General features: G+C 36.0%; 3 protein-coding genes across 6 annotated transcripts in view; 2 read left to right on the top strand and 1 right to left on the bottom strand.

Moving 5' to 3' along the window:
- Positions 1-672: 672 nt before the first annotated feature.
- On the top strand, positions 673-21,457 carry LOC127945909 (fibrous sheath CABYR-binding protein-like). 2 transcript variants are annotated; one of them, XM_052542038.1, is made up of 11 exons: positions 673-949; positions 9,453-9,871; positions 10,378-11,463; positions 14,836-15,006; positions 15,968-16,237; positions 16,652-16,737; positions 18,053-18,159; positions 18,277-18,420; positions 19,515-19,646; positions 20,399-20,672; positions 20,777-21,457. In XM_052542038.1, the coding sequence occupies exons 2-11, from the start codon at positions 9,720-9,722 to the stop codon at positions 20,986-20,988; spliced, it is 2,634 nt and encodes an 877-aa protein (XP_052397998.1). In that variant the 5' UTR covers positions 673-949; positions 9,453-9,719; the 3' UTR covers positions 20,989-21,457. The 2 variants fall into 2 exon arrangements, with proteins under 2 accessions (XP_052397998.1, XP_052397997.1); XM_052542037.1 differs by lacking the exon at positions 673-949 and adding an exon at positions 5,349-5,595.
- Positions 839-3,148, top strand: LOC127946114 (protein YAE1 homolog). The gene is made up of 3 exons (XM_052542416.1): positions 839-949; positions 1,202-1,323; positions 2,716-3,148. The coding sequence occupies exons 1-3, from the start codon at positions 839-841 to the stop codon at positions 3,146-3,148; spliced, it is 666 nt and encodes a 221-aa protein (XP_052398376.1).
- Positions 21,458-21,857: 400 nt separating the features above from the next.
- Positions 21,858-23,601, bottom strand: part of LOC127945910 (progressive ankylosis protein homolog B) — a 38,252-nt gene continuing 36,508 nt past the window's right edge. For 2 of the 3 annotated variants that reach the window (XM_052542041.1, XM_052542039.1), the window contains exon 12: positions 21,858-22,934. In XM_052542041.1, coding sequence (XP_052398001.1) covers positions 22,806-22,934 — 129 coding nt within the window. In that variant the 3' untranslated portion in view covers positions 21,858-22,805. The remainder of the gene's footprint in view (positions 22,935-23,601) is intronic. The other variant, XM_052542040.1, reaches the window with a different exon arrangement.

Consider the following 23,601-nt stretch of genomic DNA (forward strand, 5'->3'; position numbering starts at 1 on the left):
GTATATAATTCCTTTATCTGACTATTTGTATCAATACTGCAAAAATGCAATTACATAACATGAATAAATCTCTCTTTATACACTCGATTCACTGCACACTGACCGTACTGTACCTCGCAGGACTTGAGAGTGTACGAGGATCAACTCAAATCAGTCTGTTGAAACCAGACACAGTTTAATGTGAATCTAGCGACATCTAGTGGTGATTTACTCTATGGTACACATACTTGTACTATGAATGTGCACTATTAATATTTCACATTGTTATTCATATAAAATAAAATTAGCGTTTCATTTTATAATTAATATTTCACTTGTTCATTTCGACTTTTGTTATTTTACTGTTTTCAACTTACAATTTTCAATTGATTTTCCTCTGACAACTCGCAAACTCTGGAAAGGTTTTTTTTTTTTTTTTGCACATAAAATACATCAACACTGAGAGAAAAACGCACAGAATGTTCTAACTACTGTTGGTAAAACAGTAATAATAATAATAATAATAATAATAATGAACTACATTGATTAATATATTATATTAATATAATATTCTTTAATAATTATAATTATGTAGTTCTAGAACATTGTTATATATTGTTTGGGTTACATGTAGACCAGCAGGTGGCGATATGATGTGTAAATACGCCCAGAAGCAACCAGATGAAGAAAACAGCTGATTTGCATTCTGAAGACGTCAGTCACATGACCACGTGGATGTGAATGTGTTTTATGGATTCTGTCAAAGGCCGAAACAATCATCTATTACTCATGAGACACGTTTCCACGTTGAATTCACACTCTGTGAGACTAACTGTCGCGATTTATAGCTTGAAAAATCATGTCGTGGGTGAACTCAGTGGCGTCTAGTGAGGATGTGTTCGACGAGGATGTGGATGATATTAGTCTGCAGAACAAAGAATGGAAGTACAACATGGAAAAACGCACAAAGGTACCTTAACATTCATTCATTTATTAATGCTGAACCTTTCATTCACATTCATAAACATACTTCTTACTGAAAATATTTGTAGGCTATATCTTTTTATTATTATTATTCCCACCTGAATGAGCGTTAGATCGTTCATGCACCTACGAGTTTTTAAAAACACCTGTGACATACAAAAGAAACAATCATGGGTGTATAAGGTAGCTAGTGAAAGCAGCGCAGTCTAGAAACGACTGCCATGTGGTTTTCTGTCAGGATGGTTACAGAGATGGCAGTGATGCAGGGAAAGAAGCGTCACTACAGACTGGTTTCAACATGGGATACACAGAAGGAGTCACTAAGATGACGGTCATCGGTCAGCTTAAAGGGATCATGAGGTAAGCAGGTGCATTTGTCTTGTCTGACATTATTTTAGGGTTTTTAGTATAAACCCATGCAAAATACGCCCAACAGTAAGAACGAGTCGTATATATATATATATATATATATATATATATATATATAGTTAACCTCCATTTAAATAGGTATGTTGTGGGTATAACACTTACAATGTTCATAATTATGCCTTATATGTACACAGTTTAGGGGCAGTCACGTGACTGTTCCATGTATACTATAATATGATAATACAATTACACTACAGTACTTGTAAACACAGAATGTTCCACTGTTGGTTTGTATATAATGTATGGTTTCTGTTTGGAAACCAGGTACTAGCGTTCTAGAAGTGTTCTGTGTGCGTTATTTTAACAACATAAACTAACAGTGTCAGAATGTTCTGGTAATAAAAAGAATGGCATTCATGGCATTATACAACAAAACATCAGAAGAAGTGGCATTTTGCAAATGACAAAAATAAGACCATTTTAAATTGCTTGTCAAGCAGTATTGTTAGGATTCACTGTATGTACTGCATTAAGGCCAAATAGAAATATTTAAAAAACAAAACTAGTACAACTGACATAAGCACAATACGAACTACTGAGACCCAAGCTAAAATAGAAAATTTATGAATGAAAGCTAATGCACATTTAATAAATACTATAATGGTCTATAAATAATAATAAACACTTGTTTAGTTAAGAAATATTTTAGTTTTAATTAACTTAAAGCTATTAAAAAAAATAATTAAAAAAATTTATGGAATTAAATAAAATTATGTTAAGAATACAATTATATAAAAAATAAAACTGAAAAATAATAGAGAATTCCAAATATTAATAATAGTTATAAACTATTAAATAATTTTAAAATTAAGGCTGTTGCGATTTATGAAATTTGGCTGACGATTAATTGTCTAAAAATAGTCATGGTTATTTTGATTAATTGTCTGTTCTAGGGCTTTGTTAATCACGATTAATTGTCTGTTTGTTTTTTATGATTTTCATTATACAATTGTGATTCATTTAAGGGTTCAGTAAATAATTATGATCATATCTTGAACTCTTCTGTTTCTTTTGATGTATGACTCCCCATTGTGTTCTGAAACAACTGCAGTTAGATCAAATAATCACGATTAGACATTATTTAATTATCATGGCAGGCCTAATAAAAATAGCTCTGGTTTACACCTGTGTTTACTCTGCTAGGATCCCTTTGTGTGCTCCAGAAGAACTGACATGATATATTCACCTATATAAATAGGACTGTGATGTTTAAATGAAATCTAAAAATGTCCCTTTTTGGGCCACTGTACCTGTTCACAATCCTAAAGCTATTGTGTCCTATCTTCTTTCTGACCATCGTCATATTGTCTTCTCCTTCTGCAGTGCTGTTCGATGCTGGTGTCAGGTTCATCTGCCTGGAAGCCCAGCTTTAGAGTCAGTTACCAATCTGCTTCAGAGACTGGAGACACATGAGGACGGGCTTGTGGAGGCCATGAGGAAAGCCCAGCTAAGGCCTCCACCTAGTGTGACTGAGATGGTGGATGACATGGAGGACCTAAATGTCGAGAACAGGAACCAAGAGGGAGAATCTAGGAGCTCAAACACTGGGAACTGTTGCGGGAGAGATGGAGCGAATAATGACTGCTGTGGAAATGTGAGAGATGTGAGTGAAGATTCACCAAGAGCTCTTTTCCAGGGTTCTTTGTCTACACGAGAGAGTCTGAAACAGCTGCTGAAGTGCTGCTTGGACTTGATAACAGAACTGGGGCTTCCCGAAGAACTAAAACTTCACATTCAGCAGCTCATACACACTTGAAGTGGATCCACTGCAGCAGAGTGTCTGAATAACATCCTGTGTGGGCAGGAAACAAGCAAATTCCAGGAAAGAAAATAGCCTGTGCATTAGCTGACTCAAACTGATAGTGTATTTAAGGGGATTTTTATTTTATTTTAATTATTATTATTTTTTTAATTGCTGTGATTCGATTGAACTGCCGTTATGCTGGACTTCTACCACAACACTGTACATATTAATACCCTTTTATATAATATGTAATTTAAAGTGTACCTATGCCACTTATTGAATCCAAATGCCCCTGTTTTTGATTGTAAATGACTGAGTTTCAAAACAAAAAAAATATTCTTTACCGTGTACCTCTATCCATATATTATGTTTTATTTAATAAAACTTTATCACACATTTACCATGATTGTAATAAAATGCATTTACTTTCTATAGTGAACTGTAATCTAATTGAGTGAGTTTACCATTTATCCCCAAATAAAATCTATTTATTTAATCAGTTTATGTAGTTACATATTTATTTGAAGTTAATTTGAGCCATTTAGATAAATACAATTTATTAATGTAAACAAAATGAAGCTTTAGCGTGGCATGATTCGGATGTTATGTCACTAAGTAGGCACACCATTTCTAATGTGTTTATTGTAATGGTTTTATATCTTATCTCCGTTAAAGGGACACTAAGCAGGAATTACTCCCATCTAGTGGTGAAATTGTATTTTGCATTCAAACTAATTTTGCTCTCCAGCGCCTCGCTTTTTCAAATGCGCGTTGCATCTACGGTAGGCGATATGTACCAAAAAGCTTTGACAGGATGTCTTCTAATAGCACTTCGTCGAGTTTTCCTTCAGGTGAACAGGTGTGTTATTTCAAACAAACTGCAACATGACAACTAACAAACGAATGTTACAGTATGAATTACTGACTGTGGAAAACATGAAATATTGTAATTAGTAGTTATGTCTAATTTATTCGTTATATTTTCTGAATTATATGCATTGTTAGATATAAAAAAATATTATAATATAGATTGTAACACTGACTTACCTGTCGAGAAGAAAACTGGCCACTTCAGCGTCTCTTTTGAAATCTTTATCAAGCATTAGCTCTTTCCACCTAGAAAAAGCTTCCCCGACATTAACTCTTGTTTTCTGTAATCTACGGTCACGTTTCCTTTTACGTTCTATTTTTGACTGTTTTGGCGACGATGTTTTCTTCTCCTGTGGCGCGGCATATGTATGGTCCATAATAAGAATGCAATCCAGACTTTTAAACTTGCCGGTGCAGTTTCAAGCGCCTCTCACTGCTCTGCACCTGCGTTTCTGGCTCTGACCGAAAACGCGCTGTGGAAACGCGTTGGCTTAGTACTTTTTGTCCCTCTCTGCTATTATAGTTTTGCAAGATGGCGGAACTACATGGAAGCCTCCATCGACCTACCGTCCCATGTATATAAAGATAATAAATTCTTCATTTACAAGGATTAGTTTAAACATTGGCATAGGTATTTGTACACCATTGAGGGCATATCTATGAATAAAAATATTGATTTTAGATAATAAAATACCTAAAAAGTTACTTATTGTCCCTTTAAAAATGCAACTTTTTGAGAACTGTAATCAATCAGAGCAAGTGGGCTGCCCTGATGAAAAAACAAATCTGTAATTGTATTGAGTTTGCACTTGTAGTGTGCTTAAAATCTTAAAGGTTATAAAAAAAAGGTACTTGCAAGTTATATTAATGAAATAAAAGACAGCATATGTGTACTTAAGAGTATACTTTTATGACTGTTTCATGGCAGTTATGTACACTTTAAAAAAAGTTTAAGTACATTTTATATGATTGTTTTAATCTTTTGTTGTGATTTAAGTCATTGCATTGAAATTTAAATAATACTTTTTATTTAATTGCATATAAATGTCCAAAAACAAGTGTATTTAAGTATCCAAAAAACATTGCATGTGTTCACACTGAAGTTTACTTGTTTTTCCAGTTAAGTTAATTCTGAAACTAAGAAATTTTTTTTTCTTTTTTTTTTTTAACAGAACTATGCAAAGGTGTAAAAAAAAATTAAATAAGTAAACTTAGCTATGTTTAGACAGACTGGGTTAATGCGAGTTCAGGACAGTTGTAGACTGTGTAGATGTGGGTCTAATGGATATGGAGACCTCTAGAATCAGGTTTCACTACATTCCGTTAATCTGAGACCATGCACTGCCCTCTTCAAGTGCTATGAAGGAAGAACTGGCTTGACGTTTCCGCCCCTCTTTTGGTTCAAAGCACGTTATTAGACAAGAAACGATATTATCAGTAGAGAACCTAGACGTTCACCGTTTCCTGTGGGGAGTATATTCTTAGACGAAAGTGAAACTGCAGACGTCCATTAATACACGTCGATCTTCCTGGACGCAAAAAAGTGGTCGTCTGTCTTGACAAGCAAATGGAGAACTATTCACATTTAGGTAGGAATTGTGATGTTAGAGTATTTCAAAGTTCATGCCATACAAATTTTGTCGATCTAAAGTATCAATAAATCTAACGCAGTGTGTTGACAGTTCACATGTGCTTGCTGGATCTTGTTAAAAATCGCTGAGCTTGGGAATCTGAAATAAATACATTCTGTTTGCTTAAAGGAATATTGTGCACCTCTTTTTTAGGGGAATATCATTGCTTTATTGGATATAGATATATGTTAGACAGAGTGTTGCAATAGTATTTGTGGTAAACAATGTCATAATTCTGAGTGTTGTGGACACTTGTGCCTTGCGCCGCAAAACAACTTCAATCGCATGCGTAATGTACAAACACTAACTCACAATTAACTAAGAATAATATACTGTACGGCACGGAAAACTAACATCTAGTGTTAAAATCTACGTAAAATTGAAAGTCAATTTGTGTTGCAAATGGCCTTGTGAAATAGCTGTAGTATACTGGAGGTTTTAAAAAGTAATCAAAATCAATTAGAAAACTATAAACCTTATTGATATAAACGGCCTGTTTATATTTCGTGTCATTCTGGCTCATGGAGTGACTCTTGAGCTGAGCAAGTATGACATGGTTACTTTTATAAAAAATAATATACCTACTGAAGTTAAGAAAGTACTTTGTACAATATTTAGTAATATGTATTTAAGCTAATAACTTAAAGGGGGGGGGGGGGGGTGAAATGCTATTTCATGCATACTGAGTTTTTTATACTGTTAAAGAGTTGGATTCCCAAGCTAAACATGGACAAAGTTTTAAAAATTATGTTACGTTTGAAGGAGTATTTTTGTTCCAAAAATACTCCTTCTGGTTTATCACAAGTTTCGGAAAGTTTTTTTCGAGTATGGGTCTGTGTGACGTTAGATGGAGCGGAATTTCCTTATATGGGTCCTAAGGCACTTCTGCCGGAAGAGCGTGCGCTCCCGTATAGCAGAGCACTGAGAGCACAGACATTCACTGATCAGAGCGAGAGCGAAATGTCACAAAAGAAGTGTGTTTTTGGTTGCGAGGGCAAGACAACCCTGCACAGATTACCAAAAAAAAAAAAAAACATTAAGGGACCAGTGGACGGAGTTTATTTTTAAAGAGCATCGACGGAGTTGTGCAAGTGTTTTTGTTTGTTCCCTGCATTTCGAAGATGCTTGTTTTACAAACAAGGCCCAGTTTGACGATGGATTTGCGTATCGTTTATTTCTTAAGGATGATGCAATCCCAACGAAAAAGGGTCACGATCGTGTGTTGGAACCGCAGGCGGTGAGTAAAACTGCTTCAAATATCTCTGCCTCCTTGTTAGTGCGTCCGCCTCCCATGCCGGAGACCCAGAAACCCGGAGCGAGTCGTTGCTGCTGCTGCTCTCGTTCAGTTTCAGCCTCGGGATCTGATTCTGGATCATAAATAAATGGCTGAATCTGACTGTTAGCCATGGTTTGTTTTGGATGATGTTTTTTTTTTTTTTCTCACGGTAATGTCACAACTTCCAAATGCTCTCAACGCAAAAGCCTACTCGCGCTCGTGATTCTTTAGCTCCGCCCACACGTCACGCCTCCAGCGGTTCATGTTTTTCCAGAAAAAATCGGCACAGACTATCTTTCTCTTATAAATATAATAAAACTAAAGACTTTTTGGAGATATGAAGGATGCAGTACTACTCAATAGGTACTCAAGATTAACAGGAGATTGAGTGAAAATTCGCATTTCACCCCCCCTTTAAGTTTGAATTTGCTCTCGGGTTATTTTACAGTATTTCAAATAAATTCAGCAAAGAATGGAAACTCTTCATTCTTCACAAATTTACCTTACTAGGGATTTGAATTCATTCAGCTGACTCATTTAACTTGTAATTTACATGTAATAATTTAGCAGACACTTTTAACTTAGGCAACTTACAAATGAGGATAATAGAAGCAATTAAACAAACAAAAGGACAACAATATGTAAGTGCTGTGACAAGTCCAAGGCCCAATCCCAATTCTATTTTATACCCCTTCCCCTACCCCTACCCCTACCCCTCCCCCTACCCCTTCCTTTTGTCCTTTGAAACAGAGTGTCAAGGGGTAGGAGAAAATATTCCCCTAAGGATTGTGGCACCATGGTTTAAATACTGAATCGCTACATTATATTTTCCAGCGACGAAAGGATACAATCGCTGTTTTTAAGTAAACTCACTCTAAAAAGATAAATGCACAGATGCGAATACACGCAACTTCTATTTCTCTCTCTCTCTCTCTTTCTCTCTCTCTCTCGAATAGGTAATATTTGAGAAAATGGTTTAGTGATTTCTAATTATTGGGGGGATTAGCCCCCATCAATGTCTACCATACTGTATGCTGTGGCACTATCATGCAGTCTGTAATATGACGTTAGCAAATATTAGCGATTTTTTGCAAACATTTCTTTCAGTAACATGACCGTTAATATGGACTCACAATTGAATGTAACATAAAACAAATTATTACTTTTCGTTAAAATCTTTATTTATGCCAAAAAAGCTTACATTTATGTGTATTTTTGTTCGCTGTAGTAGCCATGTTTCCGAGATATTTCATACCCCTTCGTTTGAAGTGTGGTCCCGAAAAATCTTAGTTTGAAGGGCTATCTGGCCCTTCCTCTAGAGCCAGTGGGTTGTTCTGTAGGCAAACATCAGTGCCTTAAATTTGAATGCAAGCGGCTATTGTCAACCAATGCAAAATGAGGTGTGACATGCACTCTCTTCAGCTTGTTGAAGGCCACTCTTGCTGCTCTATTATGGATCAGTTCCAGAGGTTTTAAAGTACATGCTGGAAGGCATGTCCAAACCGGAGTTACCATAGTCCAGCCTGGATAGAACAAGAGCTTGGACAAGGAGTTAAATGATCACAAGTTACAACTGCAAGGTTTCAGGTTGTCCTTGAAGGAGTTATGGTTGATGTGTCTATTTGGAAGGAGAAGTTGTGGTAAAGTGTTGGGTTGGCGGATACTACAAGCAGTTGTGTCATGCAAAGTTGAGTTGAGGGTTATGGCCCTTCATCCAGCAAGAAATGGCTTACAGGCAGGCTGAGGTGCGAGCAGCTACTGTTGGATCATCTGGGCTGGAATGAAAAGTAGAAGTATGTCATCACCATAGCAGTGATATGAAAAGCCATGTTTCTGAATTACAGATTAAAGAGATGACTTGTAGATGAAGAAGAAAATTGGTCCAAGTACTGAGCCTTGAGGCATCCCAGTAGTTAGATGCTGAGGCTTAGACATCTCACCGAGAGACCCTGAAGGGCCTGGTGGTTAACTGTCCAAAGCAACAGACAGATCCAGCAAGAGGAGCACTAATGTTTTAGAAGTGAGTGTGAGTCAGCAAATTGACTGAGTGTGCCTCAATAATGTCCACTATGTTTTTGGAAACCACCACAAATGGCTTACCACTCAAATAGGGCACAAAATCCAGAGTCAGTGGAAACAAGTTTTACAGAGTGCAAAAGTGCCTGTCAACTTTTCAGTTGCCTTGGTTTTGGGTCTTGGCTTTGTCTGTGAAGATAAAACAATTCATAATAGTTGGCTCATAAAACAGTATCAAAATAAATAGAATTCTGTGAATGAAAAAGGAATCAATGCATGGAAGTGAACAATGATATGTTCAGTTATAAGATTTGTTCAACAACACCTGTTCGACCAAAACATAGTCTCCATATTTACTACAGTTATTGTTAAAACTGTAAAATTACAAATTGTTAATTTAAGATCCCCTAAATGTAAGAACCTTTTAGAGTTAATTTTTTTTTTTTTTGATTTTCCTGCAACTTGTGTCTTTAGATGATCAGAAATGGCATGTTTAATACTCATGTTGGTTTTCAATCTGCAGGTTTGAGCAGATGACCAGATACTCCAAAGTGCAGTTTATGGTCAGCTCATGTAGAAACAATTCATTACAGATACACAATATTTACAAACACTGCTCACATGTATTGGTACGAAGTATATAGAATCTTGTCTGGAGAAATAATATTTGTATATGGCTAGCCCTCTGGAAGTGGAAGCGGCTTGCTTTAGATAACGGCACATCCTTTGGTCTGAACTTAAACCCAGAGAAGTGGATTTATTGAAAGCTATCACTTCAGACTGTGCCAAAATGGGGAGCGTTTGGGATTGTTGTGGACAAAAAAACCCTTGTTACCATACAGAAGACGAGACTAAAGGTTTACTGCATAGTTCTGAATCAAATACATCAACTAAGGCAGGAACGGATGTCTGCACCAGTCCAACTTCAGATGAAGAGCACAGGTAATGATTTACTTTTTAACTAACGTGGCATGAAACAGAACTATTGTGGATGGTTTATTTTTAAAATATCCCAGATCACGCATTTGACTGTAGTCCACTTACAACGTCACTTTGACACCTTGAATTAAGCAGGGTGCTTTTGTACTCTAGCTTTAAGATGTCTATATGTAATTGACTACTTTTGATTAGCTAAGCTAAACACTTGGTGCAGTTTGTGCTGCTGTTCTTTTGGATGGGCAATGTTTTTTAATTCTGGATAGGTATTTATATGCAAACACAAAAGTCATATAGTTATGTCCTCATAATATTGATGACTGTACCAACAAATTCTGAATTATTTACATTTTCAACTAATTTTATGCCTTATTTTTTACATACATGGGCTAAAGAGAACATTTCATTGAGAATGTTTGAGTGCTGTACATCAAACTAGTAAATCCTGTTTTTCATGTTCTTTCCATAACATCCACATTTGACTTATAAATGCATTTCAAATCTCCCAACAGGCATGAAAATGAAACAAAACCACAGCTGGGTGAATCAGTTATAACCAAACAGCCAAATGCAAATGCCCAACTTCTTGAACCAAAGAGCTCTTACTCTACAACAATGTCACAATTAAATACTAATGTCCATCCTACAGCTGAAGTTAATCAAAAGGTTTCTCTTGAAACGGCTCCAACAGAAACTGTAATCTTAGCTACAGAACCACCAAAACCAGAGACTGAAATCACTGAAGAAATCCAGAACATTGCAGCTGAAGTCTCAGAAGCATCTTCAGATGAAGCACTTGCGGAGAATGTTGCCTCAGTGAAATGGGAGGTAGAGGGTCAAGACAAGTCATTTGAAGAGGTAGACATCACAGCTGCTCAGACAGATGATGCAGGTGCTACCGCAACAAGTTCAGACTCAACACTTGCACCTGCTCTTGAGACCCCTGTTAAGGAAGCACCTGTTCAAGAGGCAACTGCGCTTGCTCAGGTAGAATCTGAGAAGAACTCCTCCCAACCAGAGCCAGAAACACTTGTGGAGATGACAGGTGGAGATGAGAAGGAAATTATCCGTAATAAAGAACTAAATCTGAATTACAGCAATGAAGTGACACATGAAGAGGCTGGTCTTAATGACACTGAGGACATTTCACTGATGGACAACAGCAGCACAGAACCTGACCCATCCAGTTTAGGTCAGTCTAATGAGTCGGATGTTATTGAGAAAAGCGTAGTGGAAGTGACTGCTGAGGAACCCATCACTGAGCAAACAGATGACGTAGAGGACAAAAGTTCAGAGGATACTCATTCTGAGATGGCAGAGCAGAAACAAGTGGCATCTGAAGTTTCACAAACTCAGGAACATTCACAGGAAGCTTCGTCTCCAGATGTAGATATTACCAATGGACTCTCTCCTGCCATAGACAATGGTCTAGTGAAAGACCCTGGGAGTCTGAAAGTTGAGAATGAAATGAATGCTGATGTCATGGAGGTGGAAAAGCTGCCTCAAAAAGAAGACATAGTCCAGGAAGTGAATGAAGAAGCCTTGGAAACTGAGAGTCAAGAGCAACTGTCATCTAAACCCTCTACACAAATTGACAGGTAATGATTGAATGAATGAGTAAAATAATTATTTAAATGCAAATTAAATTAAAATATCAATAAAATTGGAAAATTCCACATAATTTTTCTATAGATCTGGAATTAAGTGTCCATATTGGGGCGGGCGACATACAGATAGACACAATAAAAACTACTAGAAATTTTGCAACCAGTAGAAATTTTAGATCATGTGACACTGAAATACTGCATAAATGTCTTTACGGGCCTACTTAGAGCCGAAAACCTGAGGTCTGCCCAGAAACCCTAGTGGGTTGGGGTCCAAAACTTCGACAAATGCCTCGAACGCGGGTTGAGTTTGGTATTAAGTTGCCTTGTGTCTCGTGTAATTTAAAATAAATGTTTTTGTTTGTTTGTTTGTTTAAAGATAAAACTCAATCACTTTAATGTAGCTACTTCTTGCAATTTGGTGTTAAGTGCATTTTTTTATATTCATTAAAATGATTAATTTTACGATGGTGAATATGCTGTGGTAACGGTAGCTGCACAACCAGTTTGAAAGTTCTGTGTGACTGTCACTAGGGGGAGAAATGCCAAAGTCATGTCAGAATGTTCGTGTCCAGTGGAAAGGCGCCTAAATGCATCCAAATCTCAAATTGGATCAGAATTTTTAACATACGCATCGGAAGTCCACGCAGTTCCCGCACTATTGGAAATGAATGACTTGTGGTCAATCGTTTGTCAGAGATAGGCGGAAGGCGGCTTCAGGTAGACAATAACTTAAAGTAATAATAAATTAAATATATTTCAAATAAATACAATTAATGTAAAACCAGGGTTTTTCTTTACTGACTCCGATGGCCACATGTCCCTGTTAAAGGTGCAATAGTTGATTGTCTTCAGAAACTTTTTTTGTTGTTGTTGTTATGCTGGTTGAAAGTCTCTTCACATCCCAATAGCAATCATTAAGTTAAGTGTTCTAAATGTATTTATCTGTATTTATATATTCTGTGGAAGGTGTAGGACCAAGAAATGTACATCCAATCAAAATGAATGGCTAGAATGGCAGACAAACATCAACAACCCGGTCTTCCTTCCTGGTATTGTAGTACCTGTAAAGTTTTCTCACGGGTGAATGACACACGATGTAGCCCAGTGGTTCACATTTTGGATGTCCCACTTAATTAATTTAGATTATCAACTTGTTAGAAGTGAGCTATATGAATGAACTGTGTTCTGATCAATATGATCCCTATGCCGTGTTCATTGCTATATACTCCCTGGGCATTTACTTCACTTTGGAACATGTGCTAGAATTGGGAACTGCTGATGTAGCATATAGTAGTAATGTTGTCTCTGGTATTCTGGTCTGTGAGCATAAATCTGTTTGGGCCGGGGCATGGCTTTGGACAGCGATTTCAGGGAGGATGGGATGTTTGCTTTCAGCGCTAACAGGCTGATGTTAGCATTTTCCAAGATCTCCTACTGCACCTTTATCATTTGGTCCGAAAATTTGGGTGCGAAAATAAATGCAGTCGAGTCGGACTACTGTATATTTATATTGCAATATATGTATGTCTTATTTTACTATCATCGAGATACTATTATAGTTTCAGTTTTATATTTTTTATTATTTTTATTTGGATTTTTAAATTGATTTTATTTATAATCTAAATGAAAATGAGAGATGCTACTTTGTAGAGCTGAAACAACGAATCGATTTAATCGATTAAAATCGATTATTAAAATAGTTGTCAACTAATTTAGTAATCGATTCGTCGCTAAATAAATTTTATTTGCCATAAGCGGCTCATTTCGTGCATATTTCAAATCTGCGGTGACCAAAGTGTGGCAGTAATGAGCCACCGGAGGTTTTACTCAGCCAGTACAGCAGGTGAAGTAGCGAATAGCCAATAGCTGGCCTCGTTTTATGTCACGTGCTTCCCGAACAGCGTCTCTGCAGCATTCAGCGGGAAGTGGGAGTACTTTACTTTGAGCCTTTAAAATGAAGAGTAACCTGTAAACTCTGCACTACTGAACTGTTTAAGGGGCCGTTCACATATCGTGTATTTTGCGTGCTCAAGTTCGTTATTTCCTATGTAGGCGAGCAGTATGCACTCTCATAATGGAAGCGACGCGGTCGCGACACGCACGCGGTGTGATGCGCCCGTTTTTCCAGGCGCGTCCACACCGCATCCATTTATCCTTTGCTGAAATTTCCGGGTCTTCATGTAGAGGGCACGTCATGGAGAGAGCACGTCATGGTTGCTTAGCAAAGGCAGACGCCTCAGGGGCGCTTCTGCCCGAGCGCTTTGGAAAGAAGGAGAAAGCGGCGCGACTAGCGTTTTCCACGCGTTTTTAGGTGCGATATGTGAACGGCCCCTAAGAATTTTATTTGTGCAGATTCTCCAGTACAAGGTTGTTTGCAAATGTTTAGTCGTAAAAGCTGATAACATTGCTTTTTAACAGTTAACATTTAAAGCTTTACAAACATGTTATGTGATCAGTTTGTCGTTTACCAGTTCATAATTCAGACTTGCAGCCTAATTATGACTGAATGAGAGAGGTAAATGTTTGAGTATATTTAAAATGCACTTCTTTTCTAAGTATTCACTGCTCTTTTTCACACAGCAGGTTTTTTGTGTGTGTCCCAATTGTTTTTTTCTGGACAACCTTCTGATGGATTTTACTTTAAATTGTGAGTTCCATTCAGGTTTCATGCCATTGGCACTTTTTTTTCGAAGGATTGTTTACAATTTCACATCATAAGCTATAAAGCTTTTTCCCAGTAAATAATAAAATACAATGCACTGCAATTTTATTCTGTTTTATCCTTATACTTCGTGAAAATATGTTCTCAAAGATTCCTTAAGCTTTGTTTGGGATGTTAAACTACTTTAGGAGCTCTAAGGACTGCCATGGTGAAAACAATATTTGAAATCTCCTTGTGAATTTTGCTAGAGTATGGGTCAGTGTTTTGATTGCAGAAGAGTTTGACAAAGGATTACTAACATAATAAAACAACTCCAGGTATATTTTTGATGAGGATATGACAATGCAAAATGGTTAAAATCTCTTAAAAATCTATGCTGAATGATAAAGACCCTTTATTAATAATTTACTTGGGGAAAAATTGGAAAAAACTAAAATATAAGTACATAAACCGATTAATCGATTAATCGTAAAAATAATCGACAGATTAATCGATTATCAAAATAATCGTTAGTTGCAGCCCTACTACTTTGGCAATTAAGTGAATTAAAATAAGTTTAGGTTTTAATATTTTATTCTATTTCAGTTAAATATTTTTTAGTTTATTTTAAATAAGTTTTTTGTTTGTTTGTTTGTTTTTTTAATAATGGTTTTAGTGTTAGTTAACTAATAACCCTAGTTAATTTCTCTATTCTAATAAAGCACTACTGATATGGACAAACCTGAAGTAATGAATTCTGTGGAAGATCTAGAGAAGAATGAAAAGTTAGCAGAGCAAGAGCACGAGACTTCAGAACCCAATCAGAATGGCCTGGACTCTAGTCATTCAGTGTCATCAAGCCCCACTGAGAAAACTAGACTCCCTGAACCAAGGTTAGTACTTCCTGCTATACATTATTATTACCGTTAGGTGGTGCAAAACTCTCATGTTCACCACAGATATATATATATATATATATATATATATATATATATATATATATATATATATATATATATATATATATATATTATATATATTATATATATATATATATATATATATATATATATGGTGTATCATGTCTATCATGTCTAAGTAGCATTTATGCAGAAGTTCTTCAAGCAATTCTACAAGAGAATTGCTGTCTGACCAACATTCGTTTCAACTTTATTTTGGAAACATTTTTATGATTGTAGATTATGGTGACCTTTGGCAAAGTTTACAGGGCTCAATGCTAAGGGCCAGTCGTTAAAATTTTCAAAGTCTACATAAATAATAATAAAAAAAAAATAGATAGACAGATAATATAACATGAGAGTAAATATTAAAATACATGATTGATAAAAACAAATATAGTTCATTTGTGTGTGTGTGTGTGTGTGTGTGTGTATGTATATATATATATATATATATATATATATATATATATATATATATATATATATATATATATAGTATATATTTGTACTAAAATGTAGCTCTGAATAAATTTTTTATTATGATTTTCCTTTATGTAATAAATTGTTTTATGTATTTAGTTTTACATACATTGTGTATTTAAATTTATGTATTTATTTGTTTAAATATATTACTTTTATTTAGTTATTCCCAACATGTATTTATTTCCAGATATATTTATTCATTTAGAGCTCATGCAGAAGTGTCATATCAAACTAATTACAGAGAATATTGTGACTCCCAATAGCATTGTGAGCCTATTTTTTAAGACTATGAAATAAGAAAGCAAAATGTAAGCAATATATAATGTGTATAAGTGTACACACACACACAGACACACACACACATATGTCAGAATTGTCCAATAACAACTCTATCATTTCTCGTTCACAGTGATTCAGTTGCTGTAGAAGACACTGAGGCCATAGGTGATGTTCCTGTGTTGAGCGAGGTAAAATTAGTGGAGGAAGTTGTAAATGCTGCAGAAACTCGTCCTCAACAAACGGAAGATGAAGCTAGTGTTGCACAGAAAAACGAAGGAAAAGAAGACACTTCTGCCACCCCAAAATCAGAGATCCTTTTCAGCAGTAGCACAGTAGAGGTGAAGCTGATTCAGAAAGATACGGAAGAGAGTGTGGAGGAAGTGCACGGGGCATTCGATGAGTATGTGTGTCTTTTTTTATTTTTTTATTTTTATTCTGATTTCCAGCAATATCTTTAGTTTGGAAAGCAGACGGTCAAAGCATTTGGACACCAGAATCAGTTGTTAATTAGACAAATGAATGACAAGACAGGAATATGCTTAGTCTTGCAACCAGAACTATATTTACAATAATCGAACCATACAAATGATAATAGTGTGATTTTCACAAACTATATGTGAACAACTGACATAAAAGAGCTAAAGAATCATCACAAAGTCTCTTTAGGTCCAGTAAGACTTGCCCTGCACGATGAATCATTATCATCTGGGATGTTGTACTTTAATATAACAGTTTCAGCTCTTCCAGCTAGACTCCTCATGACTACTCATCATACTTAACATCATATGCATGATAGTTCCTCTTAATCCCATAGGAGTGCAGACCTATATCTGGGAGCTGAGGAGATTGAAATGGGAGCCAGCAATAACAAGCCATCCAAACCACTGCTGGAGCTCATAAGTATTCATGATTTTTTCGTTTATGTCATGGTATCAAGACCATCTAATCGCATCTAATAGCAGTTAAAGGACTAGTTTACCTAAAACTGAAAGTCATCATTTATTCACCCCTGGTGTTAATCTAATGCCATATACCCTTCTTTATTTTTTGGAACCAAAAAATTTAAAAACTGAATTCTTTAAAAATGGGCCTATCAATGTAACGCAGTTTTGATACACTTATTAGCAATACAGACCTTTCTGACAAATGGAGTTCTGGTCCATCTGTATTTTTTGTTTTTTTCACCCCATCGTTTACTTTTCAAGTCAAGTAACTTGTATCCATACAGTGCTTTTTACAATACAGACTGTGCTTAAATAGCTTTACAGTTTTAAACAGTATTTTTTTTTTTTTTTTTTTAAATGCAATTATTTTATATATTTTAATATATTTCGTAAGGGAGGGGAAAGGCTAGAAATTAACTGAAAAATGCAGGAAAAAGTGGCTTTTAAAGCTGCTTCTGCAGTTGGGAGGAACCGAGTAGGATAAGGCCCATGTGTGCAAATGGTTAATATAAGATATTAATAAATAAATATATAAATAGATACAGGGCTGTCAACTCTCAGATATTTAGCATGAGACAGTCAGAATATACTCAATGCTAAACAGCACACGTAGACGCGATGTAAATTAGATATTATACAATATGTGCATCTTATAGAGCTTCATTGATTAGAAAGCAGAACAGTGAGATTGCGACAAGTGAGTGAGCTTTTTAATGATTATACGTAAGCAGAACTATTCGCTAACTTTCTATGCTATAATCAATTCAGAATTTGAATAAAAGTTTTGTTTTGTTTTGTAAAATGTGTTGTTAACAGAACCACATACCTGTACATGCAGCAAAGTTTCAGGAGTGACATATATTCTGCATGCCTCATATATATGTGGGATTCACTTTAGAAATAGCTTGTTTGCAATCAGGGTTAGTTGCTTGGCCTGTATCCACTGCTTCAATGACATGCAATGGCTCCTCTTCATAACATAAGGATCATGTCCAACATATGTTGTGATTTTCTGTTTATACCTTTCTCTTGTAATAGTGGTACTTTCCTCCATCTCATCCATTCTGCCTTTCACTTCCTGCCCTCCAATCTGAATTTCACGTGTCATCAGAAACGCATGATTGCAAACAAGCTATTGTAAATTATCCCTTCAAGTAATTGGATTACAGACAATCAAATCATAATGAAAATGTGAAAGGTCCAAAGGTTCTCTGCACCCCGATGAACATCTCATTGGGTATTTATCATGATTTGTTTTTCTTCTTGTCTAGTTCCTGGTGTAGAGACCCAATGTAGTGTAGCACCAGCTGTGGACATACTGGCCTACAGTGAGAGAGAATGGAAAGGAAACACAACCAAAAGCACTCTCATCAGAAAGGTGACCTAACTAACTTTTTCATATTTTCCCCCCAAAATGTGTTTAAAGTATGCTATTGCAATTTTGATTGACATGCTTGTTTAAGAAGTCTGACTTGCTTCAGTGTGTTTCTTTAAGGGCTACAGTGAGATGTCCGGTAGCTTTAGCGGTCTGAGAAGAGTCAGAGGCGATAACTACTGTGCACTACGAGCCACACTGTTTCAGGTGCTGGCAAACAGCACAAATATGCCCACCTGGCTGCAAGATGAAGACTTTCTATTGGTGAGGAGACCTCTGTACTTGTAATAACTTCAGTCAGGGTAGATTCCAAATGTAAGTCGACTTTAAAGTGACTTTAAAGGTGCTGTATATGACTGCTAAAGCATAAAAAATACCATAATAACACACCTGTTTATCTGAAAAACAATGCTAAAGTCAGTTATTCTCCCTCAAATATATGCGTTCCGGGCCAGAATGTCGATCTTTGTTTTGGTTTGTGAAACCCGCCCACTGCCAGTTTACCCAATTGTATTTTGGCTCCCCGGGTTGCCAGTTGGTGGAAAACACAGCGCATTTAATTTAATTTCATTCATTGTTAAGTGCGCTCGTTCTTGTTGGTGTCGGCAACCTGTGTATGCGTCTAGTTTGAGGAGGAGGGGCCGGGTGAACAAAACCCTCTCCGCAATATTTTGAATTTGGACTGCAATACATTCTGTAGATTTTAGCTGACAAATAAGCAACTTGATCCTGGGTGCGGGTGACATGGAGAAAGAGTACTGATTGTTCGTAATGGCTTCTACCCAAACCAAGGTTTATAAGCTGACAGTAGACAAGTTAACATGCAATTTTCATCAGTCAGAATGAATCCAGTCTGATTTTATATTCTTAAAGTTCTGATTATATGAACTGTAAACATACCAATCCAGTTCACATATTCGTTTACATGTGCATTACTTGTATTTCATACAAAACTAAATTTCATGCGTATTGCCCAGTCATTGCATGCAGAAACAGAGAACGTCACCATATAATGTCACCAGAGCGAATGTGAAAATGAGCTTTTCCCTTGACACAGCTAAAAAAAAAAAAAAAAAGACAAATATGTGAAAAGTTTTTTTTTTTTTTTTTTTTTTGGACAAATGTTAAGTAAATATTACGTTTCATGAACTTGAGCAGTTTACAAGACATGAAACATAAATAAACACGTTTTTATAACATAAACCGGAAATAAACACACATTGTGACACAGGTACTATATTTTTGATATAGTATAGCTATCAATCTGATTAGAAACAGATTATTTGGATGTGTGTAAATGTAGCTAATGTGGGTGTTGTTTTCTAGCTCAGATTAACAGCTGCTGATTATTCTCACAGTTACCAGAGAAGATTGAAGCTCAGGAGCATTTGATTGCTCGATGGGTGTTTCCTTCAGAATGCAAGCCAGAGAATGAGAAGGAAAGTTCTGTGGAGAGACTGAAATGTTATTTGGATCTCCTTAAGAAGAAGGTGAATCTCTCTCTTTTTTTTTTTTTTTTTTTTGTGCTGTACATTAAATATATAATATTCAAACAAAATGAGTAATTTTCTATTTAATTAATCAAAAGTGACAGTAAAGTCCATGGAAAAAGGTAATTAAAGCATTTAACTCACAATTCTGACTTTATATTGCTCACCATTGTGAGTTTACATCTGGCAATTCTAAAATTGTATTGTTTATATATTTTGAATGGTGCCTGATTTCATGGAAAAAGGGTCTGTCTGTATCACAAATGCATTACGCCCAAAAATAGTTTTCGGACATTTTGTACATTCCATTCCATGTTGTATTCACAAATGGAATGCACGCAATCTAATATTACTTTCAAAAATGAATATGTTGCTCATGAAATGGATTTTGTGATTGATAAAATCCCTTTTGTTTGCCAAATTCAAGAAAATCAAACTACTTTTTCATTTATTTGAAGTCAAAATGTATTCATGATTCATTATTGATGTAGTATCATACAGATTTCAGACATCACTTGGTTGTATCGAACAGGCAATAATATAAAATATTAATTTAATAGTAAATAAACAGTAGTGTATTATTACATATACACTACAGTATAACACAACTGGTAGTGATTGGTCAGTTACAACAATTAGTGTACATTATCCTCTACCAAGTAAAATTATGTTTCTTTTTAGTTTAATTAGAGAAAATATCATGATAATTTCTGTTTTCATGCATTTGTATATTTGATATGCTTTTTATTCAGTGGCAGGCAGCAGTGGCCTATGAGAGCCAAGAGGAGAAGCACAATTTGTGTGAGTGTGTGTTTCAAGGTGGGGAAGAGGAGTATGGTCTTCTGGAAGCACTAAAGTTTCTAATGCTAGCCAAAGCTGTTGAGCTTCATCAAAACATGATGGCAGATCAAGAAGTGCCTGTGTTCTGCTGGCTTCTTTTTGCCCGCGACACATCAGAAAACCCCCAAACCCTTCTGGCCAATCACCTGAGCCAGATCGGCTTCAGTGGAGGGGTAGAACAGGCAAGTATGATGACATCAACAAACTTACGACTCTGTTTCTCTATTTTTCAATTTGTAGACTCCTGCTTTAATATATACTGGCAAAAATTTTTGCTTTGTTTTAGGTAGAGATGTTTCTATTGGGCTATGCCTTAAAGCACACCATTCAAGCCTTCCGTCTATATATGACTGACACAGAGGAATTTGTGACGCATTACCCAGACGACCACAAGCAGGAGTGGCCCTGCGTGTGTATCGTCACAGAGGATGATCGCCATTATAACGTCCCTGTCAGGAGGAGCGTTCAACACCAGCACAGCGAAGATATCACGATATCCTAACAGAGACCTCAGAGAACAAATCTGATCTACAAAGTGGCATGATGTTTGTTTTTTGATAATGACCTGTTGGTCATCCCGTGAATAAAAATAAAATGAAGGGAATTTACAGCAATCTACGAAAAGATCAAATACCGTACAAGAAGAGCTCAGGTTTTTCCCCTAAATGAATCACAGAGCTAACATAAGACTGTCAGGAAATGCTGTGATTAACACTGGTTCAGAAAGGGGAAAAAAAGAACAACCTTTACTCCCTTACTTTAACCCTCTTATTTTTTTGTATTATGGACTGTTGGAAATTGTGTTGATCTACATTGTCAATGTAAAAAAAAAAAACTTTACTTCAGAGAATTTTTAATTCAAAAGAATGTATTGTGGGTATAGAATGGGAAAATAAGATAGTGGTCTACTCACTGGAAGTTAATTCATTACATATTTATGTTGTTTCAAAATATAAAACGTCTAGAAAATAGCCTTGGGCACTGTTTGAAGCATTTTTTTCTTTTTTTTTACATGGCAAATACATATATTTTTGGCCATAATATTTAAATGATGCTCTGAACACATTATTGTTAGTTTTAAAATTAGAGCACTTAGACTCTAGAAGTCAGAGTAACTCACTGGTGAGATGCCAAGAAGAGTTCAAGACAGCTTAATATTCAGCTCATTGTGGAGCTGAATATTATTTTTTGGTGTTATTTTTTTTTTTCTGCTCATCTGAGTTTTTGTATTTATGACCGACAGATTAACACTGACTTCCTTTATTGCCAAACATACAATGTTATACAGTATTTTGGTTATGTATAATACTCGTTTTTCAAGAACTGGAAGACAAAATCTTTTGAGGAAATATGAATAAAATATTACATGACTCAATTTAGCCTTTCATTTTAATATGCGCAAAAACAAGAAATACTTAAAAGAATATCTTAGCACAACATTTGTTTAATAGCCATAATGTATTCTTAATGTGCTTGGTTTATTTGTATGTGCTGAGATTCAGTTAGACCACAAGCACTGAGTAACATGAGCACCTAAAATAAACAGGAGCTAAAAACTGCCTAAACTACATTCCATTAAGTAATTTGCAAAACAGACATTAAAAGTGAAGCGTTCCATAAATTTCTAAGATATGAAAAAAAAAAAAAAAAAGAATTCTATAATGTGGTCCACGCACAAAATACTGGATCACATCAGATCTGATTAGAATATGGAATATTATAAAGAAGTTATCTTCAGACCTAAATGTCTCCATAATGATATTTGCAAAGTATACAAACCCTGAATTGTGCAGTGAATACAAAAATAAATCAACTGACATATACAATCAAATCTATTCCGTGCCCAAAGTCAGTAAAATAAATTCTTTGTGAACAAGTTATAATACACTCAAGTGTAACTATTCATTGTGCGTTTCAAGGCAAGAGGAAGCAGATGGTATTTCCTAGGGTAAAAGTTAACAGTACAGTTTTTTTTTTTTTTTTTCTGATTGTAAGGGTCTATTTTTGGCAAAAATGTTAACAGGCTGCAGAACAGGATCTTTGAAAGACATCTGTGTAAATATGCCTCAGTGCAAAAAGTGCAGGAGTGCAGTTCATGTAGACATGCAAATCTGCTTTTACTACCCCAAACAAGCATCGATCAATCTGACAGTCCCACTGGGGTAATGGAGAGATTGTAGAAATGTAAAAAAAAACTAATAATAATTATATAATGATTAAATACTAGTACTAGTTAGACTCTCGTTGTCAAAAAACCAAGACATTGTACTGCAAATGAAAGGAAAATGTGCATCTTCCACTTTTTTTTCATTCCTAGATTCATTCATCTTCTGTTTCCATCTGCTCATTCTCAGCCTCTTCAATGACATCTAACTCTGTCCTGGAGGTGATTTCATTCATCGGGGAAGAGTTGTCCTCCACAACCATTTCTGCTTCTGGGGTTTTCTTCTGAAAACAGACCGCATTGCCGAATAGATATGAAACATTTAAAGATCAAAAGGCATATTTTGGTAACACTTTATATTAGGGATCACTATTCACTATTGACTAGTTGCTTATCAGCGTGCATATTACTAGCATATTGGCTGGTAATTAATACTTATAAAGGACATATTAGCCTTATTCTGCATAACCATATTCTAGATCCCTTAACTCTAAACACAATTACAACAACAACTATCTTCATATCAGTTAACAGAAAATTAGGATTTCACTGAGGGAAAACTGTCTCAGGTTACGCAAATAACCATAGTTCCCTGAGTAGGGAACGAGACACTGCGTCCTCTAGGGGGCACTGTGGGGAACACTTCGTCGTGACCTGTGTCTGAAGCATACATTGAAAAAAAACATCAACTTGTTGGCTGGCGACAGCCTCTGATGTCACTACCAGCGCGACTATAAATCAGCACAGGGAACGCACATCATTATCTTCTTCGTCTGAAGCTTGCGTCCTAACCATGGCAGGGAGCTAGAGGAGGCAGTGTCTCGTTCCCTACTCAGGGAACTATGGTTACATACGTAACCTGAGACAGTCCCCTTTCGAGGGAACTTCAAACTGCGTCCTCTAGGGGGTGCTTTGGGGAACAGTATACCCACGCCGCCATGCTGAGGGGAG

This window comes from Carassius gibelio, chromosome A24 (assembly GCF_023724105.1).
Source record: "Carassius gibelio isolate Cgi1373 ecotype wild population from Czech Republic chromosome A24, carGib1.2-hapl.c, whole genome shotgun sequence".
Taxonomy (NCBI): Eukaryota; Metazoa; Chordata; class Actinopteri; order Cypriniformes; family Cyprinidae; genus Carassius; species Carassius gibelio.